The sequence below is a fragment of the Panthera uncia genome, chromosome D1 (genome assembly GCF_023721935.1).
Source record: "Panthera uncia isolate 11264 chromosome D1, Puncia_PCG_1.0, whole genome shotgun sequence".
In the NCBI taxonomy this organism is placed as follows: Eukaryota; Metazoa; Chordata; class Mammalia; order Carnivora; family Felidae; genus Panthera; species Panthera uncia.
In genome coordinates, this window is record NC_064808.1 from 71,837,701 (window position 1) to 71,862,579 (window position 24,879).

Here is a 24,879-nt window from a genome sequence, read left to right on the forward strand (position 1 = left end):
CATTAAGAAAATTCAGGATATAGAATTTACCAAGTTTCCCTTGGCATGAGACAAGTAAGGTTTTAGGGTTTGTTTTTTTTTTGGTATCTGATGAATTAATATTTTTTTCACATTGGAATTAGAGTGGGGCCTGAAGTGGAGAACCAGTTTTTTTTGTTTGTTTTTTTTTTTTAATTTTTTTTTTTTTCAACGTTTATTTTTGGGACAGAGAGAGACAGAGCATGAACGGGGGAGGGACAGAGAGAGAGGGAGACACAGAATCGGAAACAGGCTCCAGGCTCTGAGCCATCAGCCCAGAGCCCGACACAGGGCTCGAACTCACGGACCGTGAGATCGTGACCTGGCTGAAGTCGGATGCCCAACCCACTGCGCCACCCAGGCGCCCCGGAGAACCAGTTTTTAATCAAAAAATGCCTTCTCCTCAATGCCTTCATCAACTTCCCATGGTCCTTAATCAACTTGCTTGGTAGTTGTTGGGTGAGTTCACGTTTCTGGATGTTAACAGTAGATATGTCTTCTCATAATGGTCTTTTCAGGGCACACTTCTCTCAGCTTTGCTGGAAACAGCTACATCAAATACCGGCTTTCTGAAAATAGCAAAGAAGAGGACTTTCGGCTAGCTCTGAGGCTGCGAACTCTGCAAAGCAACGGGATTATAATGTACACCAGAGCAAATCCCTGCATAATTCTGAAGGTAATTAAAATGGGTTATCTTTTCCTGCAGTGAGTTCTCATGGTAATGTTTTGGCTCTGGGATTGGGGACTGAAATCTTTTTTGTCTTTTAAGTTCAGAAGACCAGAAAGTGGCTTGAGGGCAAAGAGGAGCAGCAGCAGGACTGGGAAGTGTGCCAACACCCCATTTCCTTTTCTACACCCGGCTTCAGAATTGGCTCTTCGGATACTGGGGCATCTCTCTCTAGAGTGGGTTCAAGGGCTGCCCTTCTTTGAGCCGTAATCAGGCAATAGTTCATTAGAATGCACTTCCTAATCAATCCCATGGCAGGGGTGGTTTTTTAAAGAGATCAGCTGTGTCCTTTTCTACCACATGGGCCTATCCCCACTGACCCCTGAAGGTGACTTCTGTTCTTACACAGGGAGGAAGTTGGAGATCTAGGGTCTAGAAGGTTCCATATGTCCTATTGTGGCCCAAGCGGCCCAATTTTTAAATCATTCCCAGCCTCAGAAACTCTCCAACGCAGCCAGATTTCCTTTAGAGCAAGTCTGGCATGTGTATGCAGCTCAGAACTTCTGGGGCCTTCATGAAACCGACGACAAGACTAATACTAACAGTGTTTTGTGCCTCATTTGTTTTGATTACAAAGTTAACATAATAATGTATTATATATGATCTTCCCCATCTGATCAAGGAGAGAACAGAGATTCAGAAAGGCTTGGTTCGTTACCCAAAGTTGTTCGGTTAACGAGCGCCGAGGCCTGGACTTGTGTTCCAGTTTCTCTCACCCCATGCCGTTATTCCGCATGCTCTCTCCAGCTCTCAGTCTTACCGCTCTCATCATTTTATAAAAATCCCACTCTGGGCATCTGTAGATGAAATGGAGCCTTCCAGTATGGGAGGAGGAGGGAGAAGAAGGAGGGAGATGTTTAATCTAACATTGTTTTCACAAGGTCACTTACTAGACCAGCCCGTGGGAAGTACATTCAGAGGCAGATGCAGTCTGACCAGTATGAAGTGCCCATACAAGTGGAAATGGCTGGCATTTTTTTCCTTCCGAGGGTTCTACCAGTAGGCTTAATTGGGATCATGGTGGGCCCTTGTAGCTTCCGTCCTTTGATTGTTTGATAGGTCACATCCAAGTTGATTAGGTGACCCAGGCTTTACTCTGGAGGGAGAAAAGTATGTAGGACATTAAATGCCAGTGGCTTCTCCTGTCACATAGTCTTTTACTTACCTGCTTCTGGTATTGCCAGGCGCTACGTGGTGGCCAGAGGGAGTGAGCAGGGAGTTGGAGTTTAAAAGTTGGCTACTTTCATAGGGAATCCCCCATTATCTGTACACATTCAACTGAGAGAATGATTTCAGCTCTGGGAGAAAAAAAAAAAAGCAGTGTTTTTAAAGAAAACAAGAGAAGCAAAGGATGCAGTTTTAGCAAACAGTGAATTCAAATCCGATATTCATGGTGGAAGAAGAAAAATTCAAAGACCTAAGTCCTATCTTTACAACATTCTGGCCTCTGAAGCAAACTGCCTTGGGTCAGTAGATCACTGTCTTTATTTTATTTTACTTTATTTTATTTTATTTTGTTTTTTATTTTTATTTTATTTATTATTTTTACTGAGAAAGAGAGGGCACAAGTGAGTGAGGGTGGAGAGAGAGAGAATCCCACAAGGCACAGAGAGAAAGAGAGAGAGAGAGAAACGGGGCTCGAGCTCTCCGGATACAGGATGCAGGGCTCAAGTTCTCCGGATGCGAGACTCAAGCTCACCATATGTGGGGCTCAAGTTCACGGGATATAGAGCTCAAGCTCACCAGGTGCAGAACTCGAACTCATGAATCACTGAAGTCAGATGCTAAACCAACTGAGCCACCCAGACACCCAGGAGATCACTTTCTAAATAGCCCTGAGAGGTGGGGTTTTGTATCATTGCTGGGAAAGTGCTCTGCCCATCCAGAGGTACCAACTACCAGGAGCTCAGCTTAGGTGCCTCTGACCTTCCTGTCCTCCTTCAAGCTCTAACAGGACTCGTGAATTCAGAACATCCTTATGAGGCAAATACTTTCTATTAGCAAATCTCTTATATAGCATTAAATTTGAGAGAGAACAAAAATATTGGGCCTGAATGGCTTGATCCTAAAATGGAGCTTGTCATTTGACACTTCACTGGCAAATGTCTAAAATGTGCAGATCCCTGGGGATGGGAAAGAAGAATAATTAAACCTTTTAGGCAGCTCTAGCTCCTAAGGTATATTGTATTTCATGAAACAAGCGTGTTTCTGAAAGTTGTGTAAATTGAATCTCTGTAAATGGAATTCTAATAAACTATGGATGGTTGCTATTTGAAGGAACCCTTCCATTAATCCCTTTGTGATGTGACTAATCACCCCCAATCTGTCTGTTCGGTAAGTTTGCATTTCCTATGTCGAGTTTGCCTACAGCAGGACACAGCTGTACTGAACTATCGAAGATACTCTACAGTCGCCAGGAATATCCACTTAGGGGATTTGAATCTGTTTGCTTAACATTTCCAGCCTCATGCAAGATTTAATTTCATTGGCTTTAGGTACAGTATGTGCCTTGTACTTAGGTTCAACGACTACACTGAAAAGCTTTGTTTAAATTGTACCTCTTGGTTGTTTATATTTTCCCAGTTAGAGCACATTCTTTAAAAAGTACTTGAGACAATCAATAGGGGTGAAGGGCATCCCTTGAAGACAGTCAAAGAATTGCATTGGGATCTCAAGAATTGAAAATGTTCATGGACAAGGGGCACCACAGTCCCTTAGCAGCAATAAAGGCGCTCATTCTTCTGTTGACCAGTGATACCCTGTCTTCTTCCAAAAGAGATTCTAGGCTTACCATAAACACCAAAATGCAATAATCTCAGAGCACTATTAAGATGAAAATGAAAGGTTAAGACCCAACCAATGAAGTGAGGAAGAGCAGAATATCATCACTGAAAACTCTAGACCAAGGGTTGCTATATCAGTTGAACACCAATCATGACTCTGAATTTTTTGACAGCCAAATAAAGAATAAAAATGGTGGGACAGGTTCTCTGGCTCTCCTCAATCCTGTGAAAGAAACATGTCAGATCACCAGGAGAGATTTGTAACTTTTTCCATATATCAGTCTTTCGGGTCCCATATTATAACAAAGCACAAGAATCCTTGCTTGTTAATCTAAAAATGTCATTATTTCATTTTGTGGGGAAGAGATGACACATGGCTTTATTTTGATGGTTCTCAGACATGGCTAGCTTAAAACTCCAGGAATGAAAGGAAGATGGTCAGCTTAAAATTCCAGGAATAAGAGGAAGATAAAAAAGCTCATTTGGTTTGTAAAACAGCCCACTTGGAGTGACCAGATCTTTCCAACATAAAAAAGTAACAAAGAAGTTCCCACAAGATTCTCAAGTTTCAAGGATCTGTGTAACAGTATCACTGAGAAGTGAGTCAAGTTATAATAATTGCAGTATAATGGTAATAAAATACCTAAAAGTTTACCAAGTACTTTACAAAATACATACATGTGTTTTCATCCTCACTGTCTTGTGCCTAGATATGAATGCCTACTTTTTTTGCCTGTGAGGAAACAGGTTCAGAGAGAATCAGTGGCCTTGCCAGAACATAGCTGGTCAGCAGTGGATCTGGCCTTCTGAAGAGGCAAGCCACTCAGGAGTACGACAGGTGTTTATTAAAAGAAGAAATTTGGAGGGCTGGGATGATAATTTATTTATTCATCTAAGGTATAAATTTTGAGCTAGATAGCAATTGATGGCTATCAATAGATAGCCTTGAAAATAAGTTTTCAAAAAGCTCCCTTTACAAAGAATATTTAATAACCTTCTTACAAGTTTGGGGATGTTAGTGCATTTGCTAGAGCCACACCAAGGATCTGGAGCAGTAACACTTTGTGCCATTGTTTATACTTTTTTACTCAAAATCCTACTTTCCCACAAGATGACTTCTATTTTTTTTTTTTTTTTTAATTTGAGAAAGAGAGAGAGCGTGGAAGCGGGGGAGAAGGGCAGAGGGAGGGAGAGAGAGAGAATCCCAGGCAGAAGGAGGGAGAGAGAGAATCCCAGGCAGAGGGAGGGAGAGAGAATCCCAGGCAGGCTCTATTCTCAGCAGAGCCCAATGCGGGATGCAATCCCATGACCCTGGGATCATGACCTGAGCCAAAATCAAGAGTCAGATGCTCACCCAATTAAGCCACCCAGGCACCCCCCTACAAGATGACTTCTTACAGCTCTGATATCTTGTCTTCTAAGCCCCAACCCCAAGCCACTCAAAATCCAGGTTAAAGCACATCACTGATTTCAGACAAAACTGAGAAGCTGAATATCTTTCCCTGCTCTCTGAATTATGCATTTCATTGAACAAATTGCCCACCTGCCTCCCCCAACTCAGCACATCATTTCAGATCATTTGTGTAGATTTTTTTTTTACAATTTCATGCACAGTGCAATTTCTATTAAAATATCTTACTCTCTTCTGCCCTTCTCTTGCTTGCACGTGCACATGCTCTCTCTCGAAAAGAAATAAATGAAAAAAGAAAAAAAAAGCTTGCCCTCTGATTTGAAAAAGCTTTGTCCTCTTAAAAGAGAGATCCTTTCAAACTGGGTAAACCCTATTCTGAAGACAGAGAAAAACTAAATATGATGAGAGCATGAGTTTCCAGTATGAATGGACTCAGACATGAAAGTGTTCTCTTACAAAAAAAAAAAAAAAAAAAAAAAGAAAGAAAGTGTTTTCTTCTCTCCCCGGCATAATATGCCTGTGAGATAGGAAAAGATGAACTTTTGCAAGGTAGCCTTTGATTATCAGCACTCTAGTGTGTCGTCTAAACAAGGCTTATAATTCCAAATGCCTAGAATTTTGAGGCTACAAATCGCTTTTGTTTTCAAAAGGCTAAGGATGATGTAGGCACCTGGCTTTCTCTTCATTCAGCAGCTCGCTGCTGTTATTTTTTTTCAACAGAAAAGAAAACTGTACTCAGTTTAGTACAGTTTAACTGTACTGTTAGTATGGGATCGTTTTCTGTTCCTTAGTTAAAGAACTTTGATGTACCTGAGTACATTAGAGCTATAATGCTTCTCCCAGATGAATTTGCAACCTGGTTATTATCCCAAGAGGTAGGGAGTAGGGTTGGGGAGGGGAATGGACTGAGTAACATATTAATTGAAGATATCCTTTTACAATATCTTAGATGAATTGCACCCTCACCACCAGATTTTCCTTGATAGTCTGGGGACACCACTTTGTAGCCACAGAGCATCACGGCAGCTGGACTGTGCCGGAAGAAGGAAGTCCCCAAAGTCGCATTTGATCATTTTATTACTTACATTGAAATAAAAATATGGATATTACCCAGGAGTTGTTACTGAGCAAGTATGCTGGTATGATTTACAATATCCATTCAGTCCATTTTGTTGAACCAAAAAAATGACCAAGGCAACAGCACAGATTACATATGAAAGCTCTCTGAAAAGAAATAAATATCTGTCTCCAGTCTTTTTCCACTTCTTTATCCACTTGTGTTTCTGAGTGGAGTACGTACGTATGTGTAGCTAACCATTCTAGAGTGGACATGGTCTCCTATCGCTGTTCTCCACAGAAGGGGTCCCAGGCCCAGAGAGGCCAGCTGGTTCTCGCCAGGCTACACGCCAAAGCCTGAGTTAGAGTCCTCATTCACAAATACCCAGGGCTCAGGGGATAAATTCACACTGCCCCCTGACTTCCACATACACATGGTTCCGTGGTGTAAACTTTCTATGCAGGAAGAGAGGGTGCCAGAGAGTCCACAGAGGCAGAAAGGAGAGTCCCTTAGAATCAGTTGTCTGTGGAACACAACGAAGCACAGGTAGAGAAATACCCATTTGTGAGAATGAGTGATACCGTGAAAACCCCCATCAGGCTGTCCTAGGTCAAACACACTTTGGAAAGAGTGGGTGAGTCTGTTTCTGTGCATCAGTTTGACACTTATGCCTCCTTAGCTCTTAGAGACCTGGAAGGTCTGTCTTCCCTTCCCTTCCCTTCCCTTCCCTTCCCCTTCGCTCTCTCTACAAGTTTGTGTTCTCTGCCCGGGTTTTGGGAGAAGACCAACGTCAGCAGATCCTAAATAAAGGCCAGCTGCCTTTGCATGTCTCAGACGCCAGCCTCCACAAGACCTTTTTGCTGGGTCACACACAAAGGCCAGAAAAAGGACTTTTATTTCAGTCTCGGGAGGTGAATCCTTTCAGGGCCCAGTATCGGTTTGTCACGAGGATGGGGGTCCAGCATCATTCCCTGGATCCTCAAGCCACCTTGCATTTCTGAGAAATGCAGATGAGGGTGGACGACGGGGTTCACAGACTGGCCTGTGTCCTCAGCAACAGTGGAACCTGGGTCTCCATGGAGGACCAGTCCCTGGCCAACGGCTCTTCACCAGCTACCATGTTCAATAATCCACACTTCCTCCCTGACTTTGATGTCCCCTTCCAGTTAGTTGGCCTCCCGGAACCGACTTGGATGCCCTCCCTGCACCAGTGCAATCAAAGAAGCAGGCAGGTCTCTGTTGTAGCTGACCCTAGACCAGGGGCTGGGAATAGTTAACCAGAAAATCCTTGTGGAAAGCCAGATGTCATTGAACACATGTAGCTATATTCTAAGCAAATGGCCAAACCCTGAGCACTTTGTGAGGTAATCTTAACCTAAATGATGAGCAGCAGTCCTAAAGAACTGTTTTAAGAACAGGCTAGTGTGTAGGGGCTCCTGGGTGGCTCAGTCGGTTGAGTGTCTGACTTCAGCTCAGCTCACGATTTCACAGCCTGTGAGTTCGAGCCCCACGTCGGGCTTTGTGCTGACAGCTTGGAGCCTAGACCCTGCTTCAGATTCTGTGTCTCCCTCTCTCTCTGCCCCTCCCCCGCTCTCTCTCTCTCTCTCTCTCAGTAATAAATAAACAATAAAAAATGTTTAAAAAAAAAAGAGTATGCTAGTATTTAATATAGAAGGGTTTTAAAATCTTAATTATGGATGGAGCTGGGAAGTAGATCTTTAATTTCTACCTGGCCTCTTCCTCTCTCCTATAGCACACTCAGACTTACTTGTGGAATATATACATATTTCTATGCTTATTTGATTTATGGCAATCTGCCCCCTAAAACATAAGCCCCAAGAGGTCAGAGGTAGTAACTCTTTCTGCTCATGGTGGTCTCCAGAGCGCTTAGAATACTGCCTAGCAGATGTTCAATAAACATCTGTAAATAAATATAGAGTTTACAGAAATCATTCCTGTGGTGGTAATAACTAAGAAGGGTGCAGGGAATAAACAGACCCCTCAACAAGATATTGCTGTGAGATTCCGAAGGGCAGAGGTCCAAAGAATATGAACAGTCTGAAATATAATTGTGGATTTGTGCAGCTGTGCTCATGTTACTAGTTGCAAGATTTGTGACATTTCAGGCATGCATTTGCATGGCATATAATGGGTAGAGATCAGACCGTACTAGATTTATGACTGGATCAAAAGCACTGTCCATCCTAGAGCCTTCCTGGGAACAGGGTGTGCGGGAATGTATTGCCAGATGCATACTAAAAAGCGCTCCCGTGCTCGTTCCCCACGCAGATCGTGGACGGCAAGCTGTGGTTCCAGCTGGACTGTGGCAATGGCCCGGGAATCTTGGGCATCTCGGGCCGCGCCGTCAACGATGGGAGCTGGCACTCGGTCTTCCTGGAGCTCAACCGCAACTTCACGAGCCTGTCCCTGGACGACAGCTACGTGGAGCGGCGTAGGGCGCCCCTCTACTTCCAGACGCTGAGCACCGAGAGCACCATCTACTTCGGGGCGCTGGTGCAGGCGGATAACATCCGCAGCCTGACCGACACGCGGGTCACGCAGGTGCTGAGCGGCTTCCAGGGCTGCCTGGACTCGGTGGTGCTGAACAACAACGAGCTGCCGCTGCACAACAAGCGCAGCAGCTTTGCGGAGGTGGTGGGCCTGACCGAGCTAAAGCTGGGCTGCGTGCTCTACCCCGACGCCTGCGAGCGCAGCCCGTGCCAGCACGGGGGCACCTGTACCGGCCTGCCCTCCGGGGGTGAGTGCACTGCACCCAGGCACCTGCCGGGCGGGGGGCGGGGGGGCGTGCAGAGGGGCTGGACGACCCGGGAGGGACTCCCTTTGACAGGCATAACCTACTCCTCAGTGACAGGAGTATTCACCCAAGATGCTGGCCAACCTTCCTACTCCTCTTTGGGAGGGTCCGGGAGCTTGGCAATTATAGGAGCGTGCGGTTTAACGCTTTTGCAGCAACCCACAGACACGGGGCGGTGACCTCAGGAGTCCAGAGATGCTATCACGGCTGCCCCCTCCCCTGGGCCCTCCACACTCTTCCAGGCCTGGGGAGGACTAGGACCCCCTTTTAAGTATTTGCCCCCTGGAACCAGCTGTGTGTCACTGGAGAATGACTGGCTGCAGTCTGAGTCACTGACATCCCCACACAATCCTTTGTCACTCAACCATACGACTTCACTAGAAGCTAAAGGGAGGGAAGAGTGGAACCCACCACTCCAGAAATGGAAATACAGTGGCGATGTTTTGGAGCATGCCTTTAAAATATGTGTATTGAGGGGCACCTGGGTGGCTCAGTCGGTTAAGCATCTGGCTCTTGGTTTCGTTTCAGGTCATGATCTCACAGTTTCGTGGGTTCAAGACCTGCATGGGGCTCTGCGCTGACAGCACAGAGCCAGCTTGGGATTCTCGTCTCCTCTCTCTCTCGCTCTCTGCCCCTTCCCCACTCATGCTGTCTCTCTCTCAAAATAAACTTAAAAAATATATTTTTTAAATAAATTAAAAATGTGTATTAAAAATAAATCTAGTGGCACTTCTATAAAGGGGTAGAAAGGAATAAAGAAAGGGCACTTTACATGAACTCTCAGGGCAGAAAAACAGTCAGTGACGCCATGATGATTTACCCCAATAATTTTTCCCCCAAAACATATATCACGGAAAAGAAAGAACAGGGTAGGTCAAGAAGGCGGGGGAAGGGTACTGAATGTTTCTAACATTTCTAATGTTTCTCCAGGCCTGGGAGTCTGAAAATGAAAGCGTCCCTGTCTTCCCCAGATGTGGTCTCTGTGCTAACATAAACTAGGTCAGGCACTCGGCGAGTCGAAGGCTCGCCTTCCAATAGCCCAGCCACCGATCACACTTCAGCTCCTTGCAGAGTCTCTCAGCAGTAGTGTGATTAGCAAATTTAAACCTTCCTCACAAATCACTTAGAGATTCTGCTGTGTGCATTACCATCTAATGTTCGTGAAGCCCAACTCCAAATTTAGAGTCCATTTTATTATTAGAATGTTATAAACTGTCCATGAAATGATGCACTGCCGAAATACAGACACCAAAGTTATTTAGACTTGCATATGTTACTGCCACAATGAGGGCCAAGTGCCCTGGGGGGAAATTTCTGCCGTCTCGATTTAAGAAATCTATTTGCTGTTTTTACTGTCTCAGCAGTATATGTAAATAAAGGGTTGTTATGGTGCCATAATTCCCGAATGATGGGCAGTAACTATACTTCAGTGGTTCTATAAACCAGCCCATTATGACAAGTCATGGCCAGTTTTTCACCAGGCAAAACAATTCTGCTAGTATGAGCCATCCACGATATATAAAAGGAGCATATAATTAAATTGGGTTGAAATAGAACACCGCTCCATGTCAAATGCTGGGTACATAGCCACAAATTGTAACATACTTTTAACGATGGCAGGACATTGTTTTTGCTGGCAAAGCTATGGGCTTCCATGATAGGTTATCTTTAAAATAATAATAATCACTGTATTAAGGAAAAAGACTAAGGAATCTTGCTCTTCAGCGTGCATTTTAATTGCCTCAAATCGGTGAGCTAAATATTCTGTGCAGGTATGTTAATTAAGTGAGTGTGACTCATACCAGCACAGAAGATTTCCTCTACTTTTTTTTTTAAATGTTTACTTATTTTTGAGAGAGAGAGAGAGAGAGAGAGCACATGGGGGAGGGGCCGAGAGAGGGGAACAGAGGATCTGAAGTGGGCTCCTTGCTGACAGGCTGACAGCCACAAGCCCAACGGGAACCCACGAGATCATGACCTGAGCTGGAGTCTGATGTTCAACTGACTGAGCCACCCAGAAACCCCTCTTCTAGTTTTTAATCTCTTTTAGTTTAACCAGATTTCAGCACTGAGGACCCACCTGCTGTATACTTTTCACATGGCCTAAAGAACTTGCTTTCCTCTCCCCAGAGGCCCAACCTGGCCTACAGGTTACATTCTCTCTCATACTCCTCTTTGTCCCCTGCTCCCCACTTGGCCCATGACTGGGGTTGAGATTGCGATTCCACGACAGGTGCTCTTTCTTCCAAGGTGACAGAGCCGTTCAGCAGTGCAAGTCTCCTTTGTACATGGAAGCTCACGTTTTTCTAAAACAGAGAAAGTATCTTTCTTCATCTCCTCATCTAGGCACCTCTTCTCTCAAGCTTACTATACCCATGGAGTTGTGGAGGCCCAGTGGCTCTTACCTCAGCAACCGCCAGGGCATGGTCCAAATGTGGCCATCCGGGGGGTCTCATGCACAGCAGTACTGAACCTAGGGCCAACAAACTTCTCACCATTCACCGGGAAATCCAAGAAGTGGGTTTTTGTTTCTTCCCTGGGGAATCAAAGGCACAGAATTCCACCTCTGATGTGTGAGGAGGTATTTACCCGCTTCCTGGCTATTAGGATTGAGACCCTGGCTTCTAAGAAAAGAGGAGAGGGAATCCATTTTCTTGCCACCATTATCTGTTCATATCAGAGGAATTTTTGTCTAGGTTCTCGTATCCTCTGCAAATTCCTGAAATTGGTGCCAAATAGTAAGGGGGGATAAAAGCAAGAAAAGAAACAACCAATAATTTGGCCTTTAACTCATCTGTGAATCTGCAGCTAATTATAAGGTTATTTAAAAAAAGGGGGGGGGGGGAATAATCATCCCAGTTGTGAGTGATGATATAAAAAGAATAAGACTTGAGTCATTAATGAAAGAATATTCATGCCTTGAAGAATTCCCTCTGGCTGCAGGGGTATCTAATCACAGAGAGAATCTTGCTTCCCCAGATCAAAGGCTAAGATGCATGCAGTATTCAAAGAGGGAAATAGGGTTACAGAAAGTAGAGTGAGGTGCTTCAGGTATGCCTCTGTGCAAATGCTGATGACACATTTACTTGACTGGAAGTCTTGCTGCTGTTTGAAGCCCGTAGTCTATGTTGCTCTTAAACTCCGGAATGCATAGTTTATATAATCATCCCCTTGACTATTGAAGAGTGCTGGAGTATTGGTCATTGGCTCTCCTGGTGACAGACTTCGTTCTTCCACTGTGACTCTTCTAGTGCATTGTTCCAGAGCCTTCCGAGGTTGTTGGGTTTTTTTTTTATTTGTTTATTTAAGAGAGAGAGAGCGAGAGAGAGAGAGAACGTGCACCTGAGCAAGGCAGGGGCAGAGACAGGGAGAGAGAGAGAATCCCAAGCAGGCTCCATGCTGTCAGTGCAGAATCTGACGTGCGGCTCAATCTCACGAAGCGTGAGACTATGACCTGAGCCAAAATCAAGAGTCAGACGCTTAACTGAGCCACCCAGGCATGCCCAAGCCTTTAGAGTTTTTAAAGCAGACAACCCACAGCAAGAGGCATTTTCTTTCAGAGAGGCAGGATTCTGTGCTAACCACCCCCAAACCCAACCAAACCCTCGGTATGAAGTGGCAAGGGAGCCGCGTCTGCTAGCTTGGAATGACATGGTCGGTGGCTTTGACCAGTGTTATAACTCTAGCTGTCCCAAGAGCAAGCCATGGGAACCACAGGGCACTTAGAGCCCAGAACACTAACTTGTAATAAGAGTGTAAATATGACTCTGTAAATCAACCACAGAGGGAAGGCTCTCTCTTGTTAAAGCCTTAAAATTATATGTATTTCATAAACATGAACTGGAAATAGCAACCGCTGTGGAGAAGATGTGGCCTCGTCCCTCTCTGACCCCTGCATTTCCAGACCCAGTGGGTAGGGAGCAACCCACTGAGGACCCACAGTCTGGATGAGGAGTCCTCAGTCCTCCATGCCTTATCCTGTTCAACTCAAGCCCCTTCCTGGAAAAACCTATTTGAAGCTAAGCTATAATTTGGCAAAGCAATGCAGCTAGCCAGGCAGTCACCAGGCCAGGAAGAATCATTCTGTCTGTTTTGCATGAGCTTAGAACCCTAACTCTTAAAGTAAGAAGTTGGTAAAATTTTAAATGGTAAGAGTTACCATTTAATAGACTCTTGCTATGTCTTGGTACTTGCCGACCTTGTAAGTGCTCATGCACTGTGACAATTCTCACAGTGCTCTGGGATCGGTACTGGTCTCCCCTCCTCTTATCCCCATTTTACAAAAACACAGGCCAGAGAAGTTAAGTACCTAGTCCAGCATCACACAGTAAAGTGAGGAAGCCAAGATTTGACCCAGGTTTATGGAACCACCCCTCCCCACCCCCCGCCAGCCTGTGCTCTTAACCTTTGTTACTTAAAATGTGTTCCAAGAACCAGCAACATTGGCATCACTACAGATGTTAGAAGTGTAGCGTCTCTGATCCCAGCCCAAACCCACTGAATCAAAATCTGTATTTTAACAAGATCTCTAGGTGATGTACTGATATCTTTCTCTGTCTCTGAACTGCTCTTTTTTGTTTGCACGTATCATATATAGTCGTCCTCAAACCCTGAGATGCATCTGTATCACCTAAGGACCTTATTAAAATGAAACCTTGTTATAGAAGAGTCTCTTGATTGTTAAGGGAAAAGGAGAATTTCTGTACTTGCCTCCATCATTTTTTGCCCATTTCAGAGGAGCCTTCTGCTAGATCACTGAATCATATTCACAAGTTCCTAAACTTACTACCAGGAAAAGTTTCTCAGTGAAAGTTTTGGGGGGAAAACACACACACACACACACACACACACACACACACACAAATCTACAAATCAGAATCTCAGAATCTGCAAGGGTAGAATTCAGACATCTCTGTGTTTAACAAGACTCCAAGGTACTTCTATGCACATCTGAGTTTGAGAACGACTGACATTTGGGAATCCCAATAACTCTGTATTTGCAGGAATGTGAGTTAGTGAATTCCAGAAGAGTTAAGCAGACATTGGATGTTTAGGAATTGAATGTCAGGTACACAGCCTGCATTTGTTATCATTGTTTTAGTGTAAAGATTGAATTTTGCTCCCCAGATAGTCAGGAGTTTGATGTTACCCTGTACTCCCCTTTGAAGAGAAAAGTGATAGTGTCTATCTACTCCCTCTAAAAAAGTTGCAAGCGACAAGTTCTTGGATGTTGCCAAGAGTTGGCCATAGAAGTGTTTTCAGCAGTAAAGCTGCCCAAGATCTTTTGGGTGGTGTCTTACTGAGTGTTTTGTGTCCTTAACGTGTAAGGGTCTAGATAAACTCAGGCCTTCAAACCTTAAGTAAATTCTGGGGTCCCATTGGTCTCTGTGACCAATGGATTCCACTTGTGTGGCCACACAGCTGGCTTAAGGGAATTGAACAGGGTTCCTGGATGTGCTCAACCCACTGGCCCACTGAGCAGAGCGGGACAGACAAGGGAGAAGCCAGACTCCCAGTAAATAGACTGGATAAATCTTTTCTAAAGATTTTATTTTTAAGTAATTTCTGCACCCAATGTGAGGCTCAAACTCACAACCTTGAGAGCAAGAGTCACATGCTCTGGCAACTGAGCCAGCCAGGCACCCCTATTGTGGGCATAATTTGACTGAGCTTTGCAGCTGATGGGGAAAAAAAATTTTTTTCTGGGTGACTGTCTTCTAAATACTGAGGTACCTTTTTTTGGTACTTTGGAAAAAACCTTACAGTAACAACATTAATAATGTAGATACTGATAAAAAGGAAAAAAATACCATCAAAACCCTGAAACAGTCAGGTTATGGGCAAACACAAAAGAACATGCTGGAAGGTGAGAATTTACTGGGTGCCTAATGTTAACACACTGCATGTTTCCAGATCCTCAAAGAAAATGTTAGAGGCTCAGCCCAATATACAGTGTATGAGATGTGAGCAAGCTTTCCCAGGAAAAGTTACAGGTCTCCCTTCAAAGGTCATTATGTAGAAGAGAAAGAGAAAAGTCAGGTAACTAGAAGTTGAGATGGCAAAGTCCCGACAGAGGCCATGATCTACAACAGGGCTCACCCTGCTTATGATTAGCATCTCATGTGGTAATGCGTCCACCAGTCTTCTCAATACTTCTTGAGATTCACACAGACTAGAAGTTTCAGGACTTCCAGTATTCAGCCTAAAAGTCAGAGTAAGAAATTCCCATGGCTTTCAGTTGTTTGGTGGATGGGTGACACAGAAATGAAGCTGATTTCAGAATCCAGAGTAATTACAATAATTACAACAATGAAGCACCTAATGTTTGTGTGCTACATTGTGGTTGATGAATCCAAAAGCCTTATCATCCTCTATGAAGTGGGGATTAGTGAGGTTCAATTATTAGATAAAAATAGGGAGGTTCCTGGAGGCCAGGCGGCTCGGCTGTGATCATACCCCGCTGGTGGGTAACAGCCAGAACTTAAAAGGATGCAGGGCCTCACTGCCACCTCACAGCTGCCTCCCCAGATCATGGGAGCTCTTGGAGTTTCTAAATGAAATCCGTAATCCAGCAAGCATAGTGGTTGATGCCGACTTCAGATCCCAAAGGCCAGTTCACGTTTGTCATTACTTCCACCTTTGTGCACCAGGCAGATGTTTCCTTATCGAGGCAGCCAAACCCGATCAGAATCGTGTCACCAACACTGGAGAGGAGGGCTGAAGGTTGAGGCCATTACCTGGATGAATCAGGTTGGAAAATGACTACTAAGTCGAAGGAGTGAGATAGAAATGATCTTGATTATTTGCCTACACAGCCCAAATTTACTCTATAATTGCTTAAACCGTTTCTATTTTTTGCATTTAATAGGTTTTGCAGTGTTCTTTGCACAAGGGAAGGAGGGGGCATGTTAAGTTTGTCCGGGTGCACATTTCAAAGCCATCTGCATCTGCTATAGCTAGAAGGATCGTAAACAAGAGCACAGCTTTGAGGCAAAGCTTAAAAATACACTTCTCCTTTTGCCAGGATTGGGGGGAGAGAAGCGATCACATTATCTTTTTTTCTTTTTAACATGCATCTCGATGCTGAGAATATGATTGTCTTTTTTTTTTAATCTGGGTACTGGTTTTAAGTGGTGCCTGCCAATTATTGACTATGTAACTTTGAGTAAACCATCTTAGTTCCCTCATTTATAAAATAACTGTAATAATAGTACTTACAGGGTAGGGTTATTATCAAGAATTAAATGACATAATGCATTGACTGTCCTTAGCATTTTTCCTAGTGCATAATAAGCTATCGTTCTTGCTAATGATTTCCTTATGTGACAATTCTCCCCCGACCCAGAAAAAAAAAAGTACTCTTTTTAATAACACTGGGATGTTATCCACTGCATTTTATTTTTCTTTTACATCTACAAAGTGTTACAATATTATTTGTGGTCAGAGAATGCCTGGCTATCTCTTGAAAATCTGTTTCCTTGATTTGTGTTTTATACCAACAGACGGTAATCTTGGGAAGAGCAGTAACTTTATTATGACACTATTTTACTATTTAATGATTATTTGGCTCCCAGAGGGGAGTCTGATGTTGTCCATCATCCGTATCTCCTTAGCTGCCTGGTGAGCTGTGGGGACTAACCCCAAGCCCCTCCTCATTCCTAGCAAGTGATAAGTTCCTGCTCACTGTCAAGCTTCAGTGCCAATACCGTCTTACAGATGTATTTGAGGATCTGAAAGCCTGGACTTAAGCTAAAACTGTATCACTTACCAGCTATATGTACTTGAACAAGCCACTAACCTCTCCAGCACCCTCATGGCGTTGAAATGTTAATGGTGCTGCTTATTTTTCCTTCATAGGGTTATCGTGGCCCTTCATAAAGTGACTGAGAGTGATTTTAAACCACTATCGTATCACTATGGTAGGGTTATTGATATTATAAAATTATTAATAATAGGGCCTAGACCGGATAATGAGATGAGAAATAAAACCTTGTGATAACAGGTTACATTTGATCAACAAGCCTCTTTTGTTGTCTAACAATAGATATCACTCTTCTTTCTTTTTTTAAAAAAATGTTTATTTATTTTGAGAGAGAGTGGAAGCGGGGGGAGGGGCAGAGAGAGAGGGAGAGAAAGAGATTCCCAGGCAGACTCTGGGCTGTTGACATAGAGCCCCACACGGGGCTCAATCCCATTAACTGTGAGATCACGACCTGAGCCGAAATCAAGAGTTGGATGCTGAACCAGCTGAGCCAGCCAGGCACCCCTCATTCGTCTTTCATTAAAACAAAAATCTGACCACCTTAAAATAAAGTCCAATTGCTTTTCCCTCTCATTGTGTTAACATAAAAGCTGCAAATTTAAAGTTGTAAAAGCAATATTTTTCCAAACGTTCTCTACCTCCTTTGCCCCGGGGGTTTGAGATTGTGAGAGCAGGTACTAGACAGCTTCCCTCTGCTTTTGATAAACAGAAGATCCAGAGAGAGTGTGTCATGAAGCACAATTGTTAAAAATGCAATTCAGGACGATACTGAACAGCTTAGGTGTGGAGCCAGATCCGTAGTGGCATCGCGACCGCGAATAAGCCATCAGCTTCTTTGAACCCTAGTTTCCTCATCTAATCAGCTTCTCTGAAGCCCAGTTTCCTCATCTAGAAAACAGGAATAACAATCGCACCTTTGACGTAAGCTCGTTTTCAGAACGTATGCGTTAATACACAGAGAGTGCCTAGTACTGTCCCTGGCACAGAGGTTCACACGAGTGTTAGCTGCCGCCATCATCATCTTCATCCTCTTCTTCCAAATGGATAGCAAGTTTTCTTAGATGTCACACAAAGCTCCTCAGTCGGGCATGGTTTCCTCCAGCCTAGATCCAGTGTCCCCACTCTGGGCTCCCCTCACACCCTGTGCCTACTCGCAAGGTAGTTTTGTACTTGTCTCTGTTTATAGATGGTGTAGTTCTGTCTGTGTCTCCTCAGGGACTGCCACGGTCCTTATTCCAGGGTGTGCCGGTAATCAGCTCTCTAAAAATAAAAGCCCTGATTTGCAGTGTCTGTTGATTTCTGTGATGTAAATACTCCCACCACGGCTGATGTCAGGCTACCAGTGGTTTAATGAGTGGCCTGCCAAATTCCCGAATATTTTACGGTCTGTTCTCACATCCCTTTGAGCTGGCTCCGGCACACCACTGCCTATGGCTTAGGCACTCAGTCAGTGAATAGGTTAATCAGTCAGGCTGGCGGCTGCATCCAGTAGCACTAGATATCCCACAAAAGATAATGAAAATGACAAAATGCAGAAGGAAATGTGGGGGAGTAAAATAGTGCACTAGAGGTATTGCCTCATTTTAAATTCTGATTTTCCAAGGCACTGAGACATCAAATCAAAGAAATCAAACCCATGACCTTAGTTAGAATCCAGTTTCCATGATAGTAATTCAAATGTCCCTTATTCCCAGACACTCCCTCTTTGTGCCTCCCCTGCCGCCCGCCAACTGCCTCTGCTATGGCTTTATTTGGGAAATTGTCAGGAGCTTGCCAAATAGAAGCTGGAGAGGGAGGAGTTTTACCTGCACTGACCTACCTTGCCTTAGATTCCCCTTCCTGGCTTCCCTCCCACCTCATCATCGATGTGCTTTCGAGTCCTATCCTGTGGTTGTGTCGCCCCTCCCTTTAGTCAAGGAAGGAATCTAACTCAGCCTCACAAGTGCCTCTACCTCTAAGCAGCATGCTGTTCTGGCCAAGGACTAGCCAGGTGACACAAAGAAGCATTTTTCCCAGTTCTCACCACTTTCATCAAGCCTGTTCAATTCCATTATGGCAAGCGGCTTCCCAAATTGGAAAGAAAACAGCTTCTAAGTCAGCATAATGTAGCACAATCATACCTCAGACTACTACATCCTGTCCACAGACATCAGGCCGGCTGCCTTTGGACACAATAGTGGTCTTTCCTTAAGAGGTCATTCCCTGATGTTTCATTGGTATAGCATTCAAGAGTATTTGTGTCTCTCTGAGCCTCCATCTCTGGTCCTTTGTGTTTCTTGGTGAGACTACTCAGTCCTCCTCTTGTGAATGGAAAGATTTCTCTCTTGCCTCCTGCACCTGCCTCCTGAAGATGAGTCTTTCTTTCTCTGAACCTGCGAACACCCACACAATCCTAATGTTCTGCTGTACATGAGACTTCTCTGTAGTGTGGGTTGAGTAAACATAAATGAGCACATACACTCTTTCAATCTATCGATGTTTGACTGTCTTAAACCAATAGAAATCAATCTATCGGGGCATCTGGCTGGCTCAGTAGGAAGAGCATGTGACTCTTGATCTCCGGGGTCATGAGTTCAAGCCCACGTTGGGTGTAGAGATTACTAAAATAAATAAATAAACTTAAAAAAAGAGAAATCAATCTATAACATCCTAACATCAGTCACTGGGGAGCAGAGACAAGCCCAAGAACCCTTCAAATAAGAGTGAGAATGGTTATTTACAGCATTTACAAAAGATCTTAGCAATGAGGAAAGCCTTATTGATTACTTCCCAGTAATGGTGGCAGCTTGCTGTCACAACACCACTACCACATGAGTAAAGACATTTTTTTATTTACTGTTTATTTATTTTGAGAGAGAGACAGAGCATGAGTGGGGGAGGGACAGAGAGAGAGGGAAACAGAATCCGAAGCAGGTTCCAGGCTCTGAGCTGTCAGCACAGAACCTGACATGGGGCTCAAACTCACAAACTGTGACATAGGGACCTGAGCCGAAGTCGGACACTTAACCAACTGAGCCACCCAGAAGCCCCTGTGTAAAGGCATTTTAATAAGCCATAAGCTGGAGGAGGGAGGGGACCTGAGAAGGAGACAACACCAACACAAGCTTTGAGGGTGAGAGGCAAACAGAGAGGTGGTAAGGAAGAGGGAAGTGAAGCTTTGTTTTCTTTTTTTCAGCATTTATTTATTTTTGAGAGAGAGGGCATGTGTGTGAGTAGGGGAGGGGCAGAGAGAGGGAGACAGAGCATCTGAAGCAGGCTCTGCGCTGTGAGCACAGAGCCTGATGCAGGGCTAGAACTCAGAAACTATGAGATCATGACCTGAGCCGAAATCAAGAGTCGGCCTCTTAATTGACTGAGCACCCAGGACCCCTAGGAAATGAAGTTCTGAGAAGCTGAAATGCTGACCAATAAAAGGGGATCTGGGAACTGAATCCCCAAAAGGCTCAGGAATTGGAGGCATTAGCCACTTCTAAAAGGGGAAGGGATAGGGAGAAGGGCTTAAAATAAGAATTGTTGAAAAGTGAGTTTAAGAGGCAGTCAGAGCCCCAGATTCCCAATCTCTCTGCATGGCCACAAAACCACTCTCCCCACATCCTGGCAGAGCCCACAGGTGATGGTGAAATGCAGGGGTGAGAAGACGCCGAGCAGCCAGCACTTGGGGGACAGGGAGGTAAAAGTAAATCTGATGTGTTCATTGGATGCTGAGACCCACAATCAGCCCTCCTCTACCACCACCCAGTCCCCTGAATGTGAGAAACCAGGCCTTCACTCTCCCTCTGAGCAGGTGATAAGGGTCATTACTGGCGAAATTTCCAAAACCAACGGTACTAATGTAGTATCACAGTTGACAAACCCCATTCATGTGCTCAGAGCTTCCCATCAGATTTCTGGTTTCCTACCACTCCCCTCTGCAATCTGAGCTGATAAGGAAGGATTGCCGGACAAGGTAGAAAATCCTCTAATTTGGAAGATACAGAATGTATCAAGCTTCTCCAGAAAAACAGAATAGGTAGGATGGATGGATGGATGGATGGATAATAGATAGGTTTTAAGGAATTGACTCATACAATTGTGGGACTGGCAAGTCGGATATTTAAAGGGCAGGCCAGCAGGCTGGAAAATCATGTAAGAGTTGATTTTGCAGTCTTGAATTTGAAATCACAGAGCAGGCCAGCAGGCTGGAAACTCAGGCAAAATTTCTATGCTGCAGTCTTGATGCAGAATTCCTCCTTCTTAAGGTCATCAACTGAATGAGTAAGGGTAATCTGCTTTACTTAAACTCAGCTGATTGTGTTAATCACATCCACAAATACCCTCACAGCATCATCATAGATGGTGTTTGCCCAACATTTGGGCACCATGGCCTAGTCAAGTTGACCCATAAAATTTACCATCACAGAGACCAAAACAAAGAAACAGAAAAAAAGAACTGGGAGAAAACTATGCAGGAAGAAAACTTCATAAATATATTAATATCCTCAGAGAGATAAGAGAAGATATTATAACCACAAAACAGAAGCAGGATGCTCTTGTTTAAAAAACAGAAACACACACACAAAACCTCAGTGAACAACAACAACAAAAAAGCCCTTGGAAAACGACAGCATAAATGAAAATCTCAATAGAAGTTGTTTCAGAAGATGAGAATCTCTCAGAAACTACAGCAAAAACCCACAGAGATGTAACATAAGAAAAATAATTAGAGGAAGATTCAGGAGATCTGAGATCCAAACCATAAAACTTCCATAAAGACAGAACAAGGAAAACAAAGGAAAATAAATCATCAGTGAAACGATGAAAGAAATGTCCCCAAAGTTAAAGAACAGGACTTCCCAAAGTGCCCAGTGTTGGTTGAAATAAACCCATACTAAAGTATATCATTGTGCAATCTCAGAAAGCTGGGGGCCAAGGGAAGAACCTCCACGTTGTCGGAGAGGAAAAGAAACCAGGCCATGTACAAACTTCAGGAACCGAAAGGGCCTGGGATTTCTCAAAGGCCACATGGAGGCAATTACTCAGAATTTTGTACGTTGCCTACCAGAGAGGGGAAAGAGTGGCGTAGTAATGTAGGGTTCAGCTATGCAGGGTCTCACAATATTGACCTCCTGTAAACCCTTTCTCGGGAAGCTACTGTGGAATGTGTCCTGATGAAATAGAGTCTGCCAAGAAATTAGGAAAACAGGTGATACCACAAACACTAGCTCCAGACCAGCAGAGGGCGTTCCCATGACAGCAGCCCCACAGCAGGACGAGGGGGCACTATTCAGGATGAAGCCAGTCAGACCTTGAGGAAAGACTTCTCCAGGAGATGAAAATATAGAACACCAGTGAAACAGAGATAACACAGAAAGACCTAGTCCATGAAGAGTTTGGTGTTGAATTAACGATAAGTACAGTTGACCATTGAAGAAAATGGGGCGAGGGGCGCCGAACCCCCACACAATTGAAAATCTGGGTATACCTTTTGACTCCCAAAACTTAACTCCTAATAGCCTACTGTTGACCAGAAGCCTTACCGATAACATGAACAGTTGATTAACACGTAATATGTATGTTATATGTATTATATCCTGCATTCTTACAATCAAGTAAGCTAGAGAAAAGAAAATGGTATTCAAGTAAGCTAGAGAAAAGAAAATGGTATTAAGTTCCTGCAGAAAATAAATTCACCGTACCGAACTGCAAAAGATTCACACATAAGTGAACCTTCGAAGTTCAAACCCATGTTGTTCAAAGGTCCACTTTTCTGTTCACTGGGATGTGGAGCTGCTGTTGTACAAAATAGAACTTGTAGAACTGACTCTTTACTATGTGGATATATAGCTTTAATTTTTAAAAAAAAGGAATTTAAAATGTAAGTAGGGAGAAAGAAAGTCCTTACTAATTATTCATCCCTTCTATCTCTGAGAGGTAAATAATGCCATTGCCCTCTTAGAATCTTACCTACTCTGATATTTGATATTCTTTGCAGTAGGGATATTACTATCTCTTTCCTCATGATGGATTCAGGAGTGGAGAAAGTTGGCAAAGATGTGAAAATCGGGATCCAAATATGGGAGCTGGGTAAAGGCTGGGATTCTTCCATCTCCCTGTGCGTATGTCAAACTGAGGCTCAGTTGCTATATATTTAAGTTGCTATATATCCTCATTTTACCTGTGCTCTCCTCGTTTCCTCTCCAGGTGGGGGAGTGGGGTGGATTGCAAGTGCTCAGCCAAGGAGAAAGGGCACGGGGGTGAGAGAGGTCTTTCAGAAACGAACTAGCATTGTACCTATGGTAGACTTCTCCTCCCTGGAAAAATCCTGCCTTTTATGTAGTCGTGTGCTTGGCAAAGCATCTTCGTCCTGTCTTGGTCCCTCCTCTTGGAATCTTGGGTGTCTCTTACCATTCTCGCTAGCATTTAGGTATGTGGTTAATTCGGTGCAATTAGCTAGCGGGGGATCCAAACCGTTACTTGGCATTTTTGTGGCAAATGTGTCCCTAGTTCAAAGTAACAATTTGAGGGGTGCCAGGGTGGCTTAGTGGGTTAAGCATCTGACTCTTGATTTCAGCGCAGGTCATGATCTTACAGTTCGTGAGTTCAAGTCTCGCATCAGGCTCTGTGCTGACAGCACGAAGCCTGCTTGGGATTCTCTGCCTCCCTCTCTCTCAGCCTCTCTCTGTCTCTTCCTCTCAATTTCAAAAATAAATAAACTTTTAAAAAGTAACCAATTTGAAAATCATCTTTGGAACCTGGGCCATGCCAAAGATTTGGTTTAGGAGGAAGTAGGAGGGCGCACCGTGGCCGAGTCCCTGCACTCTGAGCACTGCCAGTGGCATCTGTGGCTCATGAGGTCCTCTGTCTCCCTAGGCTATCAGTGTACCTGTCTCTCACAGTTCACCGGGAGAAACTGTGAGTCTGAGATCACAGCCTGCTTCCCAAACCCCTGCCAGAATGGAGGCTCCTGCGACCCAATAGGGAACGCTTTCATCTGCAATTGCAAAGCTGGGCTCACTGGAGTCACGTAAGTGAGATTGTGCAACAGTCTTTCTCCCTGCCACTTCTTGTCCCTAAGAAAGCAAAACAGTAAACAACTAACTGGGATAAAAGATTTACCACGAGCAGGCCAGGCAAAGGGTTAATATCTCTACGAAAAGAGTGCTTACAAATGGCTTAAATCTTAACTGGGATTATCTCTGGGTAATGGAGTTACTGGTAATTTACATTTTTTACTTTATACTTACCTATATTTGCAAATCTTTACATAATTGCCGTGTGTTCTCTAATTAGGAAAACAATTCTTTTAAAGGGAATCATCCATGACCCCTAATAATTCCAGTGTCATTCTGAGGCAGACATGCTTACCCATGTCCCCAGAAGTCATTAACTGGACTCTACTGCCTAACGTTTTATGACCATTCTGAGAAACTAAAACATACCTCTCCTTTGCATACCTTTTTTTTCCCCCAAGAAATGAGGGAAATTAAAGTGTTAGCCAAATGGAAAGGGAATGGTTTAAGCTCTTAGTAAAATGCCACTTCCAACCATCCTTGTTCGTTTGAGAAGTATATATATGTAATCTCAAGCAAGTGATATTCTAATTACAGATCAGTCTTATGTATTCATTAAAGCAAATCTCCCGAGGACTTTACCAGGAAATACTTAGCTGGCTTTGAATCGTTGGATGTAATTTAAAGTAATAAAGCTGCATTTATTTTTAAATACTCTGTGATTCTAATTTCCAAATGACCTGGCCTCAATCTGTTCAAATTAGGGACGTTTGACTACATTTTAAAAGGTGGATTACTAGATATAAGTGATCGTGCCTTTTAAATGAACACATCAGATCAATTGCTGAAGTAGAGAAAAATGAAGAAGGAGAAAGAAGGTCCATGTTCTCACATAATGTTAAACTAAGAAAAAGTAAGACTCAGACGTTTTTGCCTTGTAATTATACTTGAAGTGAGTCGTGGATTGCTTTAAAGAGAATAAAATTGATTTAATTGTTTTTCATTAGAATGCTTTAATCATTCTTTCCTGATAATCTGTATTAGCATTAACCTTTATCGTAAGCACAGAATCTGTAAAATACATAGATATGTAGCCCTGTACCTACCCACCTGCTCCCTATTTTTGCCCAAGCCCTCTAATGCACCTGTGTGTGGGTGCACACACACACACACAAACACACACACACAGTTCCCAGAGAGACCAAAAATTACAGTAACTGTTGAAGGAACATGTCAGAACCAAAGATTTCTTCCTCTTGGGAAACTCTACATAAGGTATATAGGTTCACTGCTCTTTCTCTGCAATTCTACAATCCC

General features: G+C 43.8%; 1 protein-coding gene across 1 annotated transcript in view; it reads left to right on the forward strand.

Annotated features, from left to right (window-relative positions):
• FAT3 (FAT atypical cadherin 3) overlaps positions 1-24,879 on the forward strand; it is a 61,324-nt gene that overhangs the window by 22,209 nt on the left and 14,236 nt on the right. Inside the window, exons 6-8 of the mRNA XM_049640755.1 lie at positions 537-694; positions 8,286-8,754; positions 23,423-23,576. Coding sequence (XP_049496712.1) covers positions 537-694; positions 8,286-8,754; positions 23,423-23,576 — 781 coding nt within the window. The remainder of the gene's footprint in view (positions 1-536; positions 695-8,285; positions 8,755-23,422; positions 23,577-24,879) is intronic.